The 18,822-nt window shown below is 36.9% G+C and overlaps 2 protein-coding genes across 4 annotated transcripts in view; both read left to right on the forward strand.

Annotated features, from left to right (window-relative positions):
- Positions 1-15,588, forward strand: part of LOC100748839 (neuroligin-4, X-linked) — a 265,718-nt gene extending 250,130 nt beyond the window's left edge. Inside the window, exons 12-15 of one of the 2 annotated variants that reach the window (XM_003487262.4) lie at positions 8,852-9,185; positions 9,535-9,798; positions 10,289-10,451; positions 11,542-15,588. In XM_003487262.4, coding sequence (XP_003487310.1) covers positions 8,852-9,185; positions 9,535-9,798; positions 10,289-10,451; positions 11,542-11,691 — 911 coding nt within the window. In that variant the 3' untranslated portion in view covers positions 11,692-15,588. The remainder of the gene's footprint in view (positions 1-8,851; positions 9,186-9,534; positions 9,799-10,288; positions 10,452-11,541) is intronic. The other variant, XM_033319287.1, reaches the window with a different exon arrangement.
- A 503-nt stretch (positions 15,589-16,091) lies between these two features.
- On the forward strand, positions 16,092-18,692 carry LOC100750144 (NPC intracellular cholesterol transporter 2 homolog a). 2 transcript variants are annotated; one of them, XM_033319291.1, is made up of 5 exons: positions 16,092-16,109; positions 16,717-16,856; positions 17,781-17,891; positions 17,980-18,164; positions 18,245-18,692. In XM_033319291.1, the coding sequence occupies exons 2-5, from the start codon at positions 16,772-16,774 to the stop codon at positions 18,326-18,328; spliced, it is 465 nt and encodes a 154-aa protein (XP_033175182.1). In that variant the 5' UTR covers positions 16,092-16,109; positions 16,717-16,771; the 3' UTR covers positions 18,329-18,692. The 2 variants fall into 2 exon arrangements, with proteins under 2 accessions (XP_033175182.1, XP_024221484.1); XM_024365716.2 differs by lacking the exon at positions 16,092-16,109 and adding an exon at positions 16,516-16,642.
- The last annotated feature ends 130 nt before the right edge of the window (positions 18,693-18,822 follow it).

Consider the following 18,822-nt stretch of genomic DNA (forward strand, 5'->3'; position numbering starts at 1 on the left):
TTCGGGTCAAGGAGTTAGCTCCGGTGAAAACTGGACGACGATCACGCGTCAGGAAGACTCGTAACTTTAACGACGGTCACAGATTAAAACGGAAACTGCTCCCATCAAACCCGATTACTATTCCAACGAAACAATTTCACGTTCTCCTCACAGACTACGGGAAGAGGGAAAAGAGATTGTCATTGGCGTTTCGTTCCTTTTTGCAGCATTGATTTTTGTCACCACAGGTCACTCGATTACGATTATTGCACACAAGCGAAGCGTAGAATTTCGAGGCAGAGGCAAGAAACTGGCATCCTATCAGGCGCGTGGAAGGCGATCCGGGCATCCCCAAGGGCTCCATTACCCTCCTTCATTCCTTCACATCCTTCCTGCTTTTGGATTCACCGTAGGAAGTCATTCCTGAGTCACGATACTGGCATCAGCAATCCCCTCGGTGGGCAAGCTTATCCCGTTCCCGGGAGCAAATTGGCACGAACACAAATCAAATCGCTAGACGTGAGTTGAAGAGTATACGACGACACATAAATCGGCTGTTCAGCTTTGATCCTTCGATCTGTCTGTTTATGTATTTATCCGATGATTTTAGGTAAACTCGATCGATTCCATTGTAAAAATTGCAGAATTGTTTCATTAAACGGTAAGTAGGTGACGTTAAGTAACTTCGCGTCGGGTCTATTTATCAAAAAAAAAGAAAAGAAAATTGGAACGTACGAAGAATAATATAAAGAAGCAGACGACATTTAAGGTGGTCGACAAAAGGACAATGGACAAGGGAAAGGGCAAAATGAGGATAAAGGTGAAACGAGGGACATGTGAGATCATAGGATTCCAGATCTGTGAGATTCGGGCCATTCCTATGACCCTGAGACTACCTCGACAATTACCACAAATGCGAACCACCGGCTACGTGACGATGTTGCGAGCGAGCAGATCGGTTGTCCCGCAACGAACGACGCTTAATAGAATGGCCGCAAGTAAATAAGTGGATCAGATCCTTCCATCCTTTTTCTATCTTCTTTCTCCTATTTTCCCTCGAAGAAACTTCTCTCAGAAATTCCTTTTAAGACAAATCAAGATTTCATCGCGATAGGAATTTTTTATTTAACTTTTAACACGTTTTAAAAATATTCGAGAATTTCAATGAAACTTTAGATCCGAGCGATAAAATTGAAGCGAATTAGCGAAGTGGATTGCCAGCGTGGACCCGTGCAGCATAGAACACGTTGATAAAGATTTTTCGAGTTTTCGTGCAACTGGATCGCCGTGATTGCTAAAGATTCTAGAAATGCGAAGAACTTAGGAACGACGACTTAGGAAAAGCGTTGTCTACGTCGCTTTTATATTTCACTTCTGAAACACTTCTTCTTAATGGCGCCTAGCGTTGATAGTTTCAAGCATCATTGTCATTTAACACACAGGGCCGGTTCTACGGCATGCAGTGCGACGTAGAAATAGAACTGGTATCATCTTTCATTTTCGTAAGCCGTCAAACGCTATTTTAATGTGACAGTGAAGATCCATTCTAAACATTTCTACAACGTTTGTAAAATATACAAGCAAAAATCCAATGCAATTTATCGGATCTTTTAAAAATAAAATTCAAAAGCATCTACGAACCTGTTCGATGGCGAAAATTAAAGCTATCGATCAATGATAAGCTGCGATCATGCTTTATGACATAAATCAGAATCTATGTTCTCTGAAAGTGTTCGCGAATATTCGCTTCTCTTTCTACGAGTAGCTATCGGCCGTGAAATGTTATGAAACATTGCATAAAAGCTAAAACAGTTATACAATTATCGGAATGTGTAGTTCAGTGGGCTTAACGTGACTAGGGAAAACAAAACTATAAAAGAAAAACGGTGAAAAGGAAACAGGAGAAAAGAGACGATTATGACGAAACGACGAAACAACAGAGAGGAGGACAAAGGCGAATGCAATTTGCGAGTAGACGGTCGTTTGGCGTCGTGTAACCGCTTTCACGGATTTCGAGGACGATTCTACGGCTCTCGGCTTCTATGGTTTCGTAGTTCCGCATTTCCGTTAATAGCAACAACTCCGACAATAATTCTGCCGGAAGCCGTGGCATTGCCAGCCGGCAGACTCCCATTGGTCGACGACGCTGGCACCCGATGGCTCGCGAGGAACAATCTCGTTGTATCAATTTCCGTCGCTTTGCTGGCCACAAGTTTAATCGCGGGGAAACATCGTGGAAAGAAAACCTAACGGGGTCGAACCAATTTCGATACGAATTCCCATCTATAGACGAAGAACAGGTAAACGCTTGGAAATTGCGAACTTGTTACCAATTCCTATATACCTGAAGGTAATAGGTAATGGAATCTAATGATTTTCGATATTTCACTAATAATATTCCTCTGAAAATAAGATATTACCGACAGGGACGCATTGATCTAAAGAATAACGAAGATTTCCGTGGCAGCCATCTAAAATTCGCATACGTTCCGCGCACGTTCCCGTGGATTTACGACACAGTCGGGTCCCGCTTCGAATTTCCAACTTCTCTACCTCTGCATCGGCTATAAACGCGAACACCATGCTAACGCAACACTCGTTTGCACACACGACGATCTTAAATCTGCTGGTGGGTGAAAAAGTCACGCGCGCGTCATAAAGTCAATCCACTGTAGCAAATCTTAACAACAATCTAATATCGAAGGCTCGTAACCTCGCAGACAAGGCCGGAAAGGTGCGTTCGAGGACCTATTTCTGACGGTGTTTCGTTTCGTTTTGTAACGCCCCAACGGAGAAGAACAGCTTTGTACGGCTGCGCGAACGAAAAACACCAGCCGAGAGAACGTTACATGGAGAGAATAATGGAAAACGAGGATCCTTTGCGAAAGATTCGAAATCCAGCGAACGGTCTCGAGATTTCCAGCGAGGCATCGATATGGAAATTTAATTCCAAGATCATGCGACGCGTAAGGTTGTTTCCTTGCTTTTGGCGGCTCTTCGACCTGGCCAAAGGAAAGAAAACTTGTATTCTCATCGAGATATAGGAGGACCCTTTCTGAATGCGATCGCAGTGATGAGACTCATTCTCAACGAGGACAGACGTCTCTCCAAGGGAAATCATATTTCAAACGTCTGGTAGTATTCGTGGAAGAACGCGAGAGCGCGATCTCGTTTAATTAACGGACGAAACTCGAGGCCGTTCTTTAGCGGCTGGGTCAAATTTAATAAAGACGCATGAATTAAACACGGAAACGATGGCGATTTAAAAAATTCATCGGGTAATGTAAAACGCATTGTGAATTGAGAGAAAGATCCAAGATATCGTGGATACAATATGACGAAGTTGAAGTGGAAACTGGCCTCGTGCGTTTCGAGGGAATTTAATATCGCCAATATTACAGATGGAAAACATGAATCCTAAAAAAAATTGCAGTTCCTCGATCTACAAAAGAATTCGAAAAAAATGTTCACCGGTAGAAGATCGAGATTATACGAACTCGATCCTAGAGAAATATTGTTTGTTTTCCAACCGAACCTGATGCAAACCGACTATACTCGCAAATAAAATGTTTCACGGGTTTAAATCAAGAGGAAGTGCTGCCCGTCTCAAAGAAAAAAGCAAATCACACCAACCTTTGAAAGGTCAAATATAAAACCATATTCCTGAGTTGTTCGAACTTCAAAGCCATAGTTCTGAAAATAACACAAATGCACTATGTAACTAACGAACCTATTTCTAATTTTCCGTTCATCCGCTTTGCTTCAATCCGTTTTACTCGTACGAAATTTCTTCCTGAAGAGAGGAAAGAGGAAAAACACATAGAGAAAAGTCAACAAGAACGTCCGATCCTACCGTGTACGAGCAAAATTATAATTCCTGTAATGATCTCCGTTGAGATTATGACAAAGAAAATTCGTGAAAATTGAAAAACTGAACCGACGTCCGATTCCATTAATTGGTAGAAAAGGATGGTTCTCGCGATTCGCGTATTCTACGATACGCTATGTCAGAGAAGTTATCCAGGAAAAGAAAGGACGGATTTATTTTATACTGAGACACGGTGTTACTCGAAAGAAATCTAGCTGTTTCCGGTCGCGTTGATCGAGTATGTCTGTGACGAGTGTATAAAGAATATCAAGCAACTTCTTTTATTCCTCTTTACATGACTCCTGCGAGGATTTAAAAAGCTATCGATGAGTAAAAAGAGCACGAAACTCGAAGAAAGATTGGAAAAGGAGAATTCGAGAAGCTGCTACCTGAAATGCGAAACGAAAACTGTAAAAGTTGAGGGGAAGGGGGAAGGAAGCAAAGAACGAAAAGATGATGCGCATCACGACAGAAGCAGAAAATTTTTATGAGATATGTGTTGACGTTTACGTCATGGCTTATCTACTGCGTTGGTTTTCTATTCGTTTTATTTTGTGAAGCCAGCATCGGGATATTTCTGGGTGAGGCACACTCTCGAAAAGTCAAGAGAATATAGCGTCTGCGGAGGAAAGACGTCCTTCAGAAGTTTTAGCGCGTCTTAAAAGAATAAGTCGTTAGGTCTGGATATATACGTGCGTGTCCACGACATATACGGGGTTTCCCGGATTACTTTGTCGACTAAAGTGTCTCCTCATCAGAGACTAGTTCGCGTCAACGTGAATTTGGAACTAGAGTTTCATCCAGAGTTTCGTTCTTACCCGAGGAACCGAGTTATCTCAATAAGTAACTCTAAAGAACTCTGAAAATTGCATAGAATTCTCTATTCCATTTAGTCGAGCAAATAAAAAAAAAAGAGATACAAATTCAAGTAAACTTACTACTTCGTGTAATAATTCTCTAGAGCAGTTTTAAAAGCGTCGATTCAAAGAAAAGAATATAATACTTCTTAGGCGCCACAGCACAGAGAAATCAGCAAGTCTGAGTCGAACTTGGAGAATATCACAGAATGCCATGTTCCATATGCGGTGGAGTGTGGAAAATGTGTCGAGAGACAATCCAGAGTATCCGAAGGAGTTCGCTGAATGGATCGAAATTCGATGAATCGGCTGATGGGAAATGAGAAAAAGAAAGCGTCAAAACGTTTTCACGTGATGGTGAAAATGTGCGCAAATTCATTTCCTGCTTTTCTTCTTCTACCTCGTACTACACGGGTTTCCATGCTCTCGTGATAAGTTCGATACTATTAGAGGAACGGAAATCCTCGCATGAAAGCGTTTGCCATTCCCGATCTACGGAACTCGTTGTCAAACATTCCGAGGATACGGAATGGTCGGTCTCGTGACTACCCATACAGAGAGACCAATTTCTAGAAGCTCTCGCGCGGCCAGAATTTCTGACACCGCATACATCAATATTTAAGTGCGGTTAGCACGTTCGATTTGCAATAAATCACATTAAACATATCTCAAGTATTCGAATCGCGGTGCTTTCCAGGTAACACGTAGTTCCGCTCTTTAGAGAACGCTCCTAGCAACTCGAGAAAAAAGAATCTTATGCATAAAACTGCTGATACAAATTCGGATATTCAACGATATTCGCATAAACTTTGAATAATCTTGGAATGATCTTGGAGAAACCTAGTAAAAATCTTGCAATTATCTTGGTGTGTTACCGAATAATCTTGACCTATCATTAAATGAGCATGCACATGTTTGTAGCAGCACATGAGTCAACGGAGGCATATTATTGTGCCTTGGAATACCAACGTTGTTTTGGTTAGCTAGGTTCAAAGGTAAACAAACTTCGAACAAAACATTATCGCCGTTATTTGTAATCATCAACCAGAGTTACATTTGCACCTTTTATAATACCACCGGTTGATACAAATAGACGAACGTGCTCTCTAGGACAGTCATTATAGCGAATCAATATAGCGAGTCATACAGTCGAATAGCGAGCGTAGAGTCGAACAGTAGCATTGAGCGAGCGACGATTACGACCGGCATATATGTACTATCTTTATACTTGTACTTAAAGTGATTTTAATACCATCGACTATTACAATTTTATCACTCGTCTCCTTAATAAACCAACCAACACATTTAATAATAATATCCACCTCGTGTTTTTAAGAGATTTTAAGGATCAAGCGCTTAGACTTTAGACCGACAGAAACCTTCACAGTGAATCAATACATTAATCGTGAGACGACTATCCTGTGTCCAGAAACAACTGTCAAGGTCTCGTAAGAAATCAAGCGTAGAGAGAAAATCGTATCGTAAACCATCTCTAACATAGAGATATCATAAACCGAATCGATTTACAGCTTCTTCGAGTCGTAACGATACACATAATTCGATCAGCCGTAGAGTACACGGAACAAAAATAAATTTTGTCGGTGATCAGACGTACACGGTTCAAACGAAACGTCCAGTCGGTCGTTATCACTCGGAAACAGTCAACTGTATCGGATGATAACCGACGGAAAAAGAAGCGCCGCGTCGTTGCTCTCGTGGAAGCACGCGAATTTCTTGCGACAAATCCGAAATATTCACGAGACCGTGAATCTCAATTTTCAAACGACCACAGTTGTTGTGTCATGTGAAAAAATCTAAGAAGATTAATTATCAGTCGAATTCACCGTTCAACGAATTTCGTCGCTATCGTGTTTTGCTTTGAATCACTTCCGAACGAATTTTATCGTAGTTGACACTGATATTTCAACGATGCTTTGTTTCTTTGTACAATAGATTTTGCTCGATAGACAAGCGCGAGTTTCATTTTCACATATTTCTACTATCCAATATCCCGTGTGGAAAGAGCCAAATTTCGAGCCACTTGTCGCAAACTACACGGCATTAAGCTCAAAGAAATTCATTTTTCCTATCCCGTGTCTAGTGGATTGCCGATGATCCAGACTTCTAAGTATCAAGCATCTTGACGCGCGCAATACCGGAAATCGAATGTCACGGAGAGACGCGGCGCAACAACTACACCCAATATTATTTCTCGCATCTGTTTCCGGCTTCTCCGTGCTAAGCGAACTCGTCCCATTTGGCATGCATCTACGTTCGTAACTTAAACAGCTTAATAACAGTAAATTCTTTTGTACGCGGAATCTAATGTGAAATTGCCAATTGCCCATGGAGATTTAAGTCATGTCGCTCGATGGAGGCGTATCCAGTTAAAAACGCATAAAATTACGCGCGTATAAAACGTAGGATAAAAACGTAGTGGATTGTCGAGTTAATTCGATCAAGCATCGAATAAAACGAAGGAATCACATTAGTCTTTGTTTGATTGCATTTCCGTTGGACAGACGGGATTATTCTAGCTTAACACGTGGATAAATTTTCAATTGCGTTTAATCCGTTTTGCTTGTGTTAATAATTTATTTTCGCGTTTAATTGGGACCGAAACTTCGCATATGTTCTTTCACCGTTGCGAGGATACGTTTGATAATTCAACGAGACGCGCCATGGAAACGCATTGTAATAACGGTAATTCAGGAAGGAGCATCAAGCTCATTTATACAAGTGAAAATATAAAAATAGGTTTCCGGAATTCCTCAAAATTTTCTATTATCATTTTAGCGAATAATATATAACATAGAACTTCGTACGTAAGTAGAGAATTATTTTCATTAATTTCATTGTTTTATGCGCGTACGCTGTCACACGCCGGTCGTTCTCTCGTTCGCGACAATGACAAATTCGTCGGTCATGTTCCGCTTTAATTACTCGCACTTCTGCTTTCAACCGTCCTTTCCGCAAAAAATCGAATCTAATTAACGTTTCCCCAATGCCGATCGCAATTTCACCAGGTTCTATCCGTAACCTTTCTAGCAATTTCCAAATTTCCGGCTGATATCTCGCCTCCCCGTTTGACCATGACACCTGGCATATGTCCATGTCCAGCCGTTGGAGGATCGAATAACGGTCCAATCTTTCGACACTGTTCACCGTCACAGAGAATCGGCAACGGAACCGCGACAACTACTATACAACCGCTCGTATCCAGGACATCAAAAGCAGATGCGAACGGATCTGTCGTATCTACACCACAATTCTCGCCGTATAGAACGATAGAATTATTTAGCTAGTCGTGTACATTTCAGAATCTTAAAATCTTTGAATTTTTCTCTTTAAACCAGTCAATTTTCGTAACGTAGCAAAACCATTGCTAAATTATACGAAGGCATTGCTTCATCTCCGAGTTGAGAAGTAGGATTTTTAAGCGAAGAAATGTTCTTTACTTATACTAACGGGGAGAAAGAAAAAAGGAAAGCAGAGCAGAAAGGAACTCTTCAACTCTGACACGCCCGGTTGAAATGTCTTTATATTCGAATGAAATTTTCACGAAACTCGTACGCGGTTTTTCCAGCATTCACAAGGTTGGAACTAAAATCTTTTCTTGAAAAGCGCTTCTCATTGAACCGATAATTTCGACTGTAACGTATAGAATAGAAGAGCTCCTCGTAGAAGAAATCTTCATTGCTAGTCGGAGATTTCAGAATGTTAAATACAACGAAAGCAATAAAGATTTCGATCAGACGATTTCTAAAACTTTTTTAATAAAGCACGCTTTATGAAGCGTACCGATGCTCGTTTTGCGCGCCGTTAATAGCATTGTACACGAGAAGTCTTTCAAAACTGTTTAAAGGACCATCGGTACAACTAACTCACGATTTCATAAGCGTCATTCATATTTTATCAGCCATCGAACTGATGGAGAGATATTAGCCCTTAAAATATAAAAGTAAACAATAAATTCCAGAATCTTTTGCTATTGAAAGCAATACGACGAGAAAAAGACAAAGATCGAGAAATTACGAGGAAAAGAAACAATTGATTTCTTTAATGGAAAAGATTCTATCTATCTTCACTCGTAAAAACTCTTCGTAATTATTTATACAAATTTTATACTTCTCTCCTATTTTTTCAGGTATGAGGCCAAAGATGAAGAATCATTACAGAGCTCATCAACTGTCTGTTTGGCTTCGCCTCGTTCCGGAACTCCATCGAGCTGGAATGGAAGATGTGGATTCCAGGCACAATCTATTTCGTGGACACTCGGACCCTAGCCTGTACGATGGCTCGGTGAGACCGGATCCTCTGAGCAGGATTAGCGAAGAATTCAGAAGGAAGAACATCACCACCGAACCACCAACCACCACAGACTACAATGCTGCCACGTGTGTTAGTTACATTCAGAGCACGAATTTGCAGAACGTTCATAACGCCAGTACAGACACTCTGGCCAGCCTGGATGCAGCTGGGTGCGTAATAAGCAATTTCATCGTAATGAAAACATTAATAAAGTACCTTGCTGTGCTACTCCTTGTCTTTGCATCTTTGGAACATCGTCTATGCATTTGCTAAACCGGATAGCCAGAATTGCTCAATTATAAACGCATGTCTTTCTTATTTTTACCAGCTACTATAAAACAGCTGCTTCCCTAGTTGAGAAAAATTTCTCGGTTCGTTTTCTTCTGAGATTTTAGAACTAATGTTAACTATGCGTGATTTCTTTATCAAAAGAGAGTATTCAAGTTTCAAGTGCAAATAAAATAGAAATAATGAAATCTGGTTGAATAATAAGAAGTAAATAATTTATTCTTTCTACAGGTACGCTGCATACTCTACAGCTTTGAGCGTGACAATCGCGATCGGATGCAGTTTACTGATTTTGAACGTGCTAATTTTTGCGGGAGTTTACTATCAAAGAGACAAAACAAGACTCGAGGTAAAAAGCCTTCAGCAGCAACAAATGTTAAACCAACAGTGCGGACCACGAGGTTTCTCCGAGCTCAAACAACCGCCTCCGCCGCATTCTCATTTCCCCGGAAGCGGTCAAGTTATCGTCGATGTCGAGAACGAAATGCTGAGAAGGTATAGCTTCTTTTAAAGCTTTGTAACGTCGATTTTTCTCGCTAACTCCAAATATATTCACAAAACAGAATCCGAAAGTACGAAATTGTACCAAAGTTAATATAGCTTTAATCAGATGGTGTAAATGAAATTATTAAAGACACAATGTAGGAGATTAATGAAAAGGTGGTCATAAATTCGTTAATGATATTTGCCCCAATGCTCACATAAGCCCCCTAATGTTAAACAATACTCTTACTATCCCTTGTTTGTAATAGTTTGTAATCAAATCAGAAATTATACCATCCATCATTTTATCGTCGTTTCATCTTGTAAATAAGCTTCTCATATCACCCTTTCGTATTTATATCATCGATGGCCACCTTTTCCCCCAATACACCCTATTGCATGATTCTTGTTCGACGTTAATGTAGCGACGCATTCAGTTGACCAATAATTACGTATAATCCGTAACTGTTACGAAGCTCGTAACGATCGATCGTCGTTCCAGGAACGTTATGAAAGGCCCTCCGAACGATCCCAACACGCTTCTCCAACAGGGCCAGGGAACTCACACGTTGCCTCATCAACACCATTATCAAAAGCAACATCAGCAACAGCATGCCACTCTTCCCCGAGCTTCCGTCATACAGGACATGAATGCACAAACCCAAGTGAGAGTCAGTCATTTTACTCCAACGTTTGCGTATCGCAATTAGATAGAGGAATGGAGTCTCATAAAATTCCATCGTCAATCAAAAATTCCATACCTCTCCTTGTTTTTGTATTAATCTCTTTTTATTGCTCTATTGGATTCCATTTATTTCATTTGTACACCGTTCCCAAAAATTGCCCTACTCATGTACGAAATTTCTCTTCAAACAAGATAAAACCCTTCTTGCACCATAATCAAGACAATCTAGACGTCGCATCGAACAAAATTTAAACACGATGTTCAATATCAACTAGTTTGTCTTGAAAAGAACGTAGAAGATATACTACAAACGGAATATCTCGTAATATCCATCAACCAGAAACAGCGAATTTGTTCATGACGTTAAGATCGAGGACCTCTGTACTCACCATGTTGATTTAAGAAACTTCCGCTGTTTTAACGAGCTACGGCCTTTGGAAGCTCCATTCATAATCTTATTAAGGAGCTTTTAAAACTGCTAAAGTCTGACCAGGTGAAATTTACAACGGGGAAGCTTCTTCTTGACGTTCCACGGCGCGGTGATTATTTTGACGGCGGATGGTACCATCCCTTTTATCCTGTTAGCGAATTTCCGTAGATTTGGTGGAGATGACGACGGCGACAAACTTCATTAAAACGAATCTCCAACTTTCGTCTTTTTCCTTCATACTTATTTCGATTTTCGTTTCTTTTTTCGCCGAAAATTTCAATTTCCCTTGGAAAGTTCTAGAACCTTCCTGAAAGACATGCTGCGAATTAACGAAGCGAAATTTCCTGGCGTTCTCACAGAGGTGACGATCGAATTAAAAATTAGTTCGACATACAAAATATGACGTTTATTTTTTACAGTACATCGCACCATCTTTTGGTCTTTCATGCTCGATAATTAAGTTGCTCCGCTGAATCGCTTTATTTCCTAAGAAAATATCAAAATGGTCCTTTTGTTTTTACCGTTCAAATTACCTAAACTTACAAATATTCCACGTATGAAAGATTGGTTAGACTCAATCGTCTAGCAATAATAAAAAGTATTTAAATTTCTCCTTTCTAACGCTATTTTGAAATTTTAGGGTCCACCAAACGGATCCATACATCTGACAGTACCAAGAGCCCCACCACCCCCCCGAGCAAAGAGTCCTCCCGAGAACCAGCCCCTGTTGCAGAATGCCACCGTATCGAGTCGTGTGTCCCAAGCTACGATGAGTGAGATGAGAGTGTGATGTTTGGACCCCCCTCCGAAACCAGTCGTGCCGGACGTTCTCACGGCATCGACGTTGCTCTAAATAACATCAAAAATACAGCGTCTCGTCAATGCCAGTCAAGTTCTATCCTATGAATTCGATATACTCGAAACAACACTCTGAGGAAACATTCTTTTAGGAATATTCCATCGAAATTCCAGCGAACAACGCTCGACTGGTACCTGGCCTGAAAGCTTGTACCGTTTTCCATTTCCATCGTCCAGTTGACGACGACGCGCTACAAAAGCCAACGGAGGGGGGCAGTAAATGCAGCTTTTTCTTGAAATTAAAGGAACATTCGAAGAATATAGGGAAGAGAAGAATCCGGTATTCGTCGACGAAGAAGAGTTAAAGGTACTCGTGAAATTTGAAGAAAGAAAATGCGACTTCGTGGGAATTTTCGAGGAACTAATTCAAATGATGAAATTGTGACAAGATTAAAAGAATGAAGTTTATCGAAAGTTTTATAAGGACATTTATATAGGAACTGCAAGATAAGGTGCGAATAGGGGAAATTCGAAACTGAATTTTATCGAGTAGATTTCTCTTTAAATTCCTTTAGACGAACGAAATGAAAAGAAAAATCTTGAATCGTGTGTTTCGACGGATACCAGAACCTTATCGTGATTGATAATGATAGATAAATCGTGAATATAATGGAAATTTCCGATACCCAAAGATCATGAAAATAAGATTGACGACTTTCTTTTTATGATTGATCGTACTTCAATCAAAGAAGAAGGAATCGTTCCATAATGAAATCAAATGAGTACATTCAGCTAGCTAGTCAGTAATAATGAATTCTACGTATTACGAGAGGAGAGAGACGCTCAAAGCAGAAATCGATCATGGAGACTCGTGTATAAAACGCTATCCACTACGATGTTAGATGTTCCTTGTATATATTTAATGAAATAAAAAGACAAAAAAGTGAATTTATACCATAAGTGAAAGCCAAACATGTTTGCTACTTTCTAAGAAGACATGTACTCGTGTCCCGTACAATTTGATCGTCCGTTTCAATCGTTTTCCCATTCTGTTTTTCATTTTATTCTTCCTACAATTGACTGTAAACGTTACAAAGTGTAAGTGTGCGAGATCATTAGCGCTCAAATCATCATTGTAAAAAATACGTTCGACGACGAATCGACTCGATTTTGCTTTTGATTGATCAAAGAATTTCTAAATACGATATTATTGTAAAGTATGGAAATACTACAGATTAATCGAATGTTAAATTAATTCGAATTTCTGTCTTTGATTTAAGATAACAGATACCTTATTGACACATACGACACAATGGGCCGTCCATCTTTTGCTATTATAATCTCTGAGATATTTCATTTTAATATTAATAACATTGATTAAAATTATACGATTTTTAAGTATCATAATTTATATACCATAGTACAAGGAGATTATCGTTAAGCATCAATTTTTATAAAATTTCATAAAGAAATATATGGAAAAGCGGACAGTATTGAACAACCGAAATCACCACACTACCATTAAATGCTTCAAGTACAAAATTCTTCATAACAATGTTTTTAATTCAATATGTATATGAAAATAATATTGAAAAATCAAAAGAGATCGCAATTCCTTCGGTTCAAGCACAAAAATGGAATTGAAATATCTGGACTTACATATATTGATATAATGAATTCTCTTTCGTCAATCAAAAGCTTCGATCGTCAATGAACAATATCGTTCAACCTCGTCCCATTAATTATTGTAATACCGTAATTCGAAACGATTCCATTTCACGAAAGAAAAACAAACTGACTGAGCGACGCTTTCGAAACATGCCGTTCCGACGATGAACGTTTGTGAAATGGAGTGTGGGTAATTACCATCTTTTTTACGCTTTTGGTAACATTGAGAAATCTTTCAGAGAGAAGATTTCGTTTCACTCGAACTACCACGTATACTATTGACAAAAAAAAAAAAAGAAAAAATACAGAAAGCGAAGGGAAATTGAATGAAAAATGATCACGTGAAAAAGGCTCGATTTACACCTATTCAAATTTTAATTACCTAGTTACGATATAGAGAAAAATATTGTTATTTTCCTATTTAGAAAGAAGATTTAACAAATGATTCGTTATTAGGATACGGCAATCTAGCTCTGAAGAAAATTGAAACAATTTCTGTTATTCTATGGTAATTCGATTACAGTTCGAGCTATGTTCGAATGTGATATTTCATCCAGCATCTCATAATCAGAGAAGCCATTGCATAACATTTAATTACAACATGGCTAAGTCGGTAGAGCAAATCAAGCTGTACAGTAGCGGTAATCACAGGTAACTAAATCGCTAATGTAAATCGGGCCGTACAGTTTACGAAACTACGAATCAACATGCGTGTTAAATTGTACACTATGAAAGTGGATGTAATTAAAGATCCCTAGAATGCTAAATCATTAAAAGAGAAAAAAATCATAAAAGAAATTAGTCGATTCGTATTGGATTCAAAGTGTACGTGATGTTTTTGTAAAAATAAAGAAATACGTATAGATGTAACATAAAAATTAACATCACTGTTATCGTGTATAACACACTGCCACTGGACACGTAAATTCACGTAAAAAAAGAATTTCGTCGGTCGGTTCGAATAAAAGAGACTGTTACTCCAATGTGACTTGATTCTTTGAAGCACCATTTTACCCTAATCATCTATTTTTCATTGTTCTAAATGCTCAAAATTCAATATCATGCGACGAGTGTATCATATAGACGTTATTGTAAAATTATAAAAAAGAAACTAAAAAACTTTCTTAAGTAATTTGTTAATAAATTTTTGTCGATCCGTTATAACCAACCAAAAAATAAATTTTTGAATATAAAACTCTAATCTGTACTAATATGTAAGCAACTTTTATTATACTTACTGATTCACCGTTAGATACATTTTTCGATGCCATAATTAGTAAATGTTATACAGTTTTCAATAACACTTCACTTTATGCAACGTAAGAACATTCAAAGGATATGCTTCAAAGAGTTAACCACCGAACAGAATTTAACACTTTCACTGTTGTCAACTAATCAAGCTGTCCTTAATCAAATCAAAAGCGAAATTATATATTTATTTCTATTACTATTTATACGACAAATGGAATCAAAATTTGCGAAACATTTTTAAATGTTCAAATCACGAACATTACCCAGGCACCCAGTGAACGCGTTAAAGGAAGTTTCCATGGTTAAGCCACTTAGAATCTTGTTTTTATGGAACCACCACATGAAGGCCGAGCTTAAAAAGAAGAGTACGTGTTAATATGAAAAAAAAAAGAAAATCAAAGTTTTTTGTACATACAATTAAGCAATTAAAATAAAATAAATCAAAGGATGTGTACGATGTTCTTGCCAAGTTGTATGATACGATTGAAAAATTTATCGGTCATTTTCAGCATCATCGTGAATGAATAGAAACAGGAAATAAAGTTCATTATACCGAATAAAGTCTTTTTTAAGATGACTTGCGGAATTTCGTGAAAAAGTTACGTAATAAATATCATTAAGTATGGACAATCCGAATATAAGACTAAAGAAGAAGCGAGTAATAGTAGACTTAATTAAGAAGAAACCATGATCGGTAATGGAAAGAATAACAACGGGAAGAGATAGTGAGCTGGTTAAGCAGATGTTTAAGGAAATTTAAATAACATATATTAAATACACATATTATGGATTGTAATGAATTTATTATGGCGAATATTATTATATTTATGTGATTTTTAGCTGGCCTCGCGTTCCATCGAAAAATGCCTGAAACAGATCTTTCGGTCGAAGGCAAGGCTGTCTGTTATGTTTAACGTTTCTGTTATCAAATTGTAAATATATAACAAAATACATGGTGATATTAATTGTATGTGTTAAATATTTTTCCCAGAAGTTATACACGTTTTATTCAAATCTTGTTAATTTTTAATGAGTTAAACAACGTAATGGGAACTTTTAAGTGGTTTTTAATGTTTTTCATTGAAATAAATTACAGTCAAGAAACATTACATGAAAAGATTGTTCCTTGTTTTCCGTTTGACTGGGTCAACATTAGCATTGACTAAATATAGGATAGACTTGACATTATACAAGATTTCGTATCTCACATTCTGAAATACCGACCTTGAGAAAAATTAGAGCGTTCCATATGATAAAATATTCGCAACTGAGTTGAAAACTTATTAACAGTAGGTAATTTAATACATGTACATACATATTTATCCACTGACGAGGATTTATCTCACGATTGAAGTTGGCAAGCGTCTCTATATGTATGTAGACGCGCGTGCATGTTTTTTTCGCACGCTGGACACGATGCCTTTTGTCTTCGCAGACACACGGAGATGGCGCATCAGGGTTTCTTGGCCCCAACATTGCCCTACATACATCGTAAGCGTCTTTATCATTTCCGTGTCACTTCGTTACCAATTTAGCATAGAATAAAGTTACCATTAGTTGTAATTGGAATTAATATTAATTATGAAATAAAAAATAAGGACAGAATATTTTATAATCGTGCATCCGAACTCGTCTTCGTACAAATTATTCTCATACGAGTTCAGTTTCGACAATTCAGTTCATTTAAACAGTATCATACATATAATTCTTTCCGTTTGTAATTGTGCATATTATATCGTCAAATATTATTGATACTATAGACGAGTATCTTGCTTTTCAATTCCATTTATTATTATCTTTTCTAAAGTTAAATAACAATTGAGCACTAATATATTGAGTAAGATCTCTTTGCTCAGATTTCTAATTAAATGCCAGTACCAAACTTTAATGCAATATGCAAAGTACGAATCATAACATTAAATGTGGTACATCTACATATACATATATCTAAAATTGTTTCCGATATGATTGTATACCACACTTATCATTAGACGTAGGTGGTAGTAATTTGATGCGTAAGATATGTACGTAATGTAAGAACAGCGTAAGTGACGTGATGTCTGCTGAGAATAGCAGGCTAATGTTTGTTTCGATATAGAGCTCCGTACAACGTACAACGAGTTTAATAGCTGCGCGGACTCCGAACGAACAACATGTATCGAAGGATTGCTATAATTCTTGTCCTATGTTACCTGAGTTTCTCACCAACTTGTCAAGCCCTCGATATCGATGATTGTGGTAAGTTTCGATTTCACTACTTTTAATTATGAATATTTTTTCCTCGATACAGTATTGCGACAAAAGAAGCACGTAGAAATTACAAACAATAGTATTTCTGTTTTTCACAAATTAATATAACATCTTGTTGATAACGTGCCGTATATAATTAGCTTTGTTGTGCTGTATCGGTTATCAGTAACATATAAAAAAAAACTGAAGGAAAACATGATTGTTATAATAAATCAGTTGAATATACATTTCAATACTATTCGTTGATTATCTTAGCAATATTATAAAGTACTTTATAAATACAGAACAATAATTGAAGTTGTCGTTTATTTTAATAATAAAACTATTTTTTCTGTAGCGATATAGATACAGTATTTCAATAAATAAACAAAATATACGCACACAATCATGATTGATAACCGATAAGATTTCTTTGTTTTGATCATTTTTATTATGAAGATAATTCAAATAAATTCAGAAATCATGCGTTAGATATTTTATCATTTAAATTTCATGGTCCAAAACCGTGCTGATCTTATGATATATTAGTCACTAACGGCTATTTTCTTACAATTTAGAACTACCACAAATAAATGTAAAATTATTTCATTTTAAGAAAACACACTTTACTGAATAAACCACTTAATTATCGGTTAAGTAGCATACAATTGATGTAATAATATATGATCGTAAAAATGGCGGAAATTCTTGTCTCAGAAATTCAAAGTCATGAGGCTACAACTTCTCTATAATTGTCAATGTGAAACTTTGTTTACATAAAGGGTGTACATATGACTAATCATAATAAATAAAATTATCAACATAGTTTTATATACGTGTATAAATATGAGCAAACGACTTTCATTCGAAACAGTGTAAGAATATGTTAATGAGATGATAACAATTATTGATAACACAATTTTCTTCATACAGGCTCGAAAGTGGGAAAATTTACGTCTGTAACTCTGGACTGTGATATGAATAAATCTGTATGTGATTTAATACCAAATACAAATGCAACAATTAATATCGATTTTACAGTTGGTTAGTATGTTCACATAAGGTGTCTATTTCTTTTTGTCTGTTTGCTTTCAAACACAAAACAGTTAAAAAAGTAAACATAATTTTGCAGATAAAGATGTTTCAAAAGTTAATGCAGTTGTGCATGGTATTGTGATGGATGTTCCTATACCTTTTCCATTGCCAAATGCAGATGCTTGTCAAGCTCCTGATTCTGGCATTAAATGTCCCTTAAAGAAGGGTGATGCCACATTTCACTACAAAAATACGTTACTGGTGCTAAAATCCTATCCTAAGGTACTATAGAGTGACAGTTTATTAAGCTATATTTGCTACAAATACATTATTGGTCAATTCTATAAATCATTAAATTACAGGTCAGTGTTACCGTAAAGTGGCAACTCAAAGATGAGAACAATGAAGATATTATTTGCATATTAATTCCAGCACGAATCAAATAGGTAATATTAATCCAGAATCTATTGTAATTCTAGTTTTGAAGAAAAATATACACATTACAAAAGTTGTATGAAATATATATAAAATATAAGAGTAAAAAATTTAATTTTCTATGTTTTGTAATTTGAATTATCTCAATATACATGATAAAAAAAGTTTCATACAATTTTTATTGAAATTGGAACATTGGCAACGTAAAAATATAATATCATATTGCAGCAACAAAAAGCGAATGTATTTTTTTTTAAATACATAATGTGCTACAAACTTAAATGCTGAATAAATAAAAAGTAAGGTTAGTAGTGGGGATTTATGTGAAACAAATTGCTTAAAATCTGTGTGTTGTTATAAATTAGTTTAAAAAGAGAAATGTTTAAATCTGTAGTATTTTGTTTATCTAGATAAATAATTGTTTTATCTAATACAAAGATAATCATATTGCAATAAATTTTTAATTTCTATATATTATATTAGAAATTAAATAATATGACTCCTG

The sequence above is a fragment of the Bombus impatiens genome, unplaced genomic scaffold (genome assembly GCF_000188095.3).
Source record: "Bombus impatiens unplaced genomic scaffold, BIMP_2.2 scf_0146, whole genome shotgun sequence".
NCBI lineage: Eukaryota > Metazoa > Arthropoda > Insecta > Hymenoptera > Apidae > Bombus > Bombus impatiens.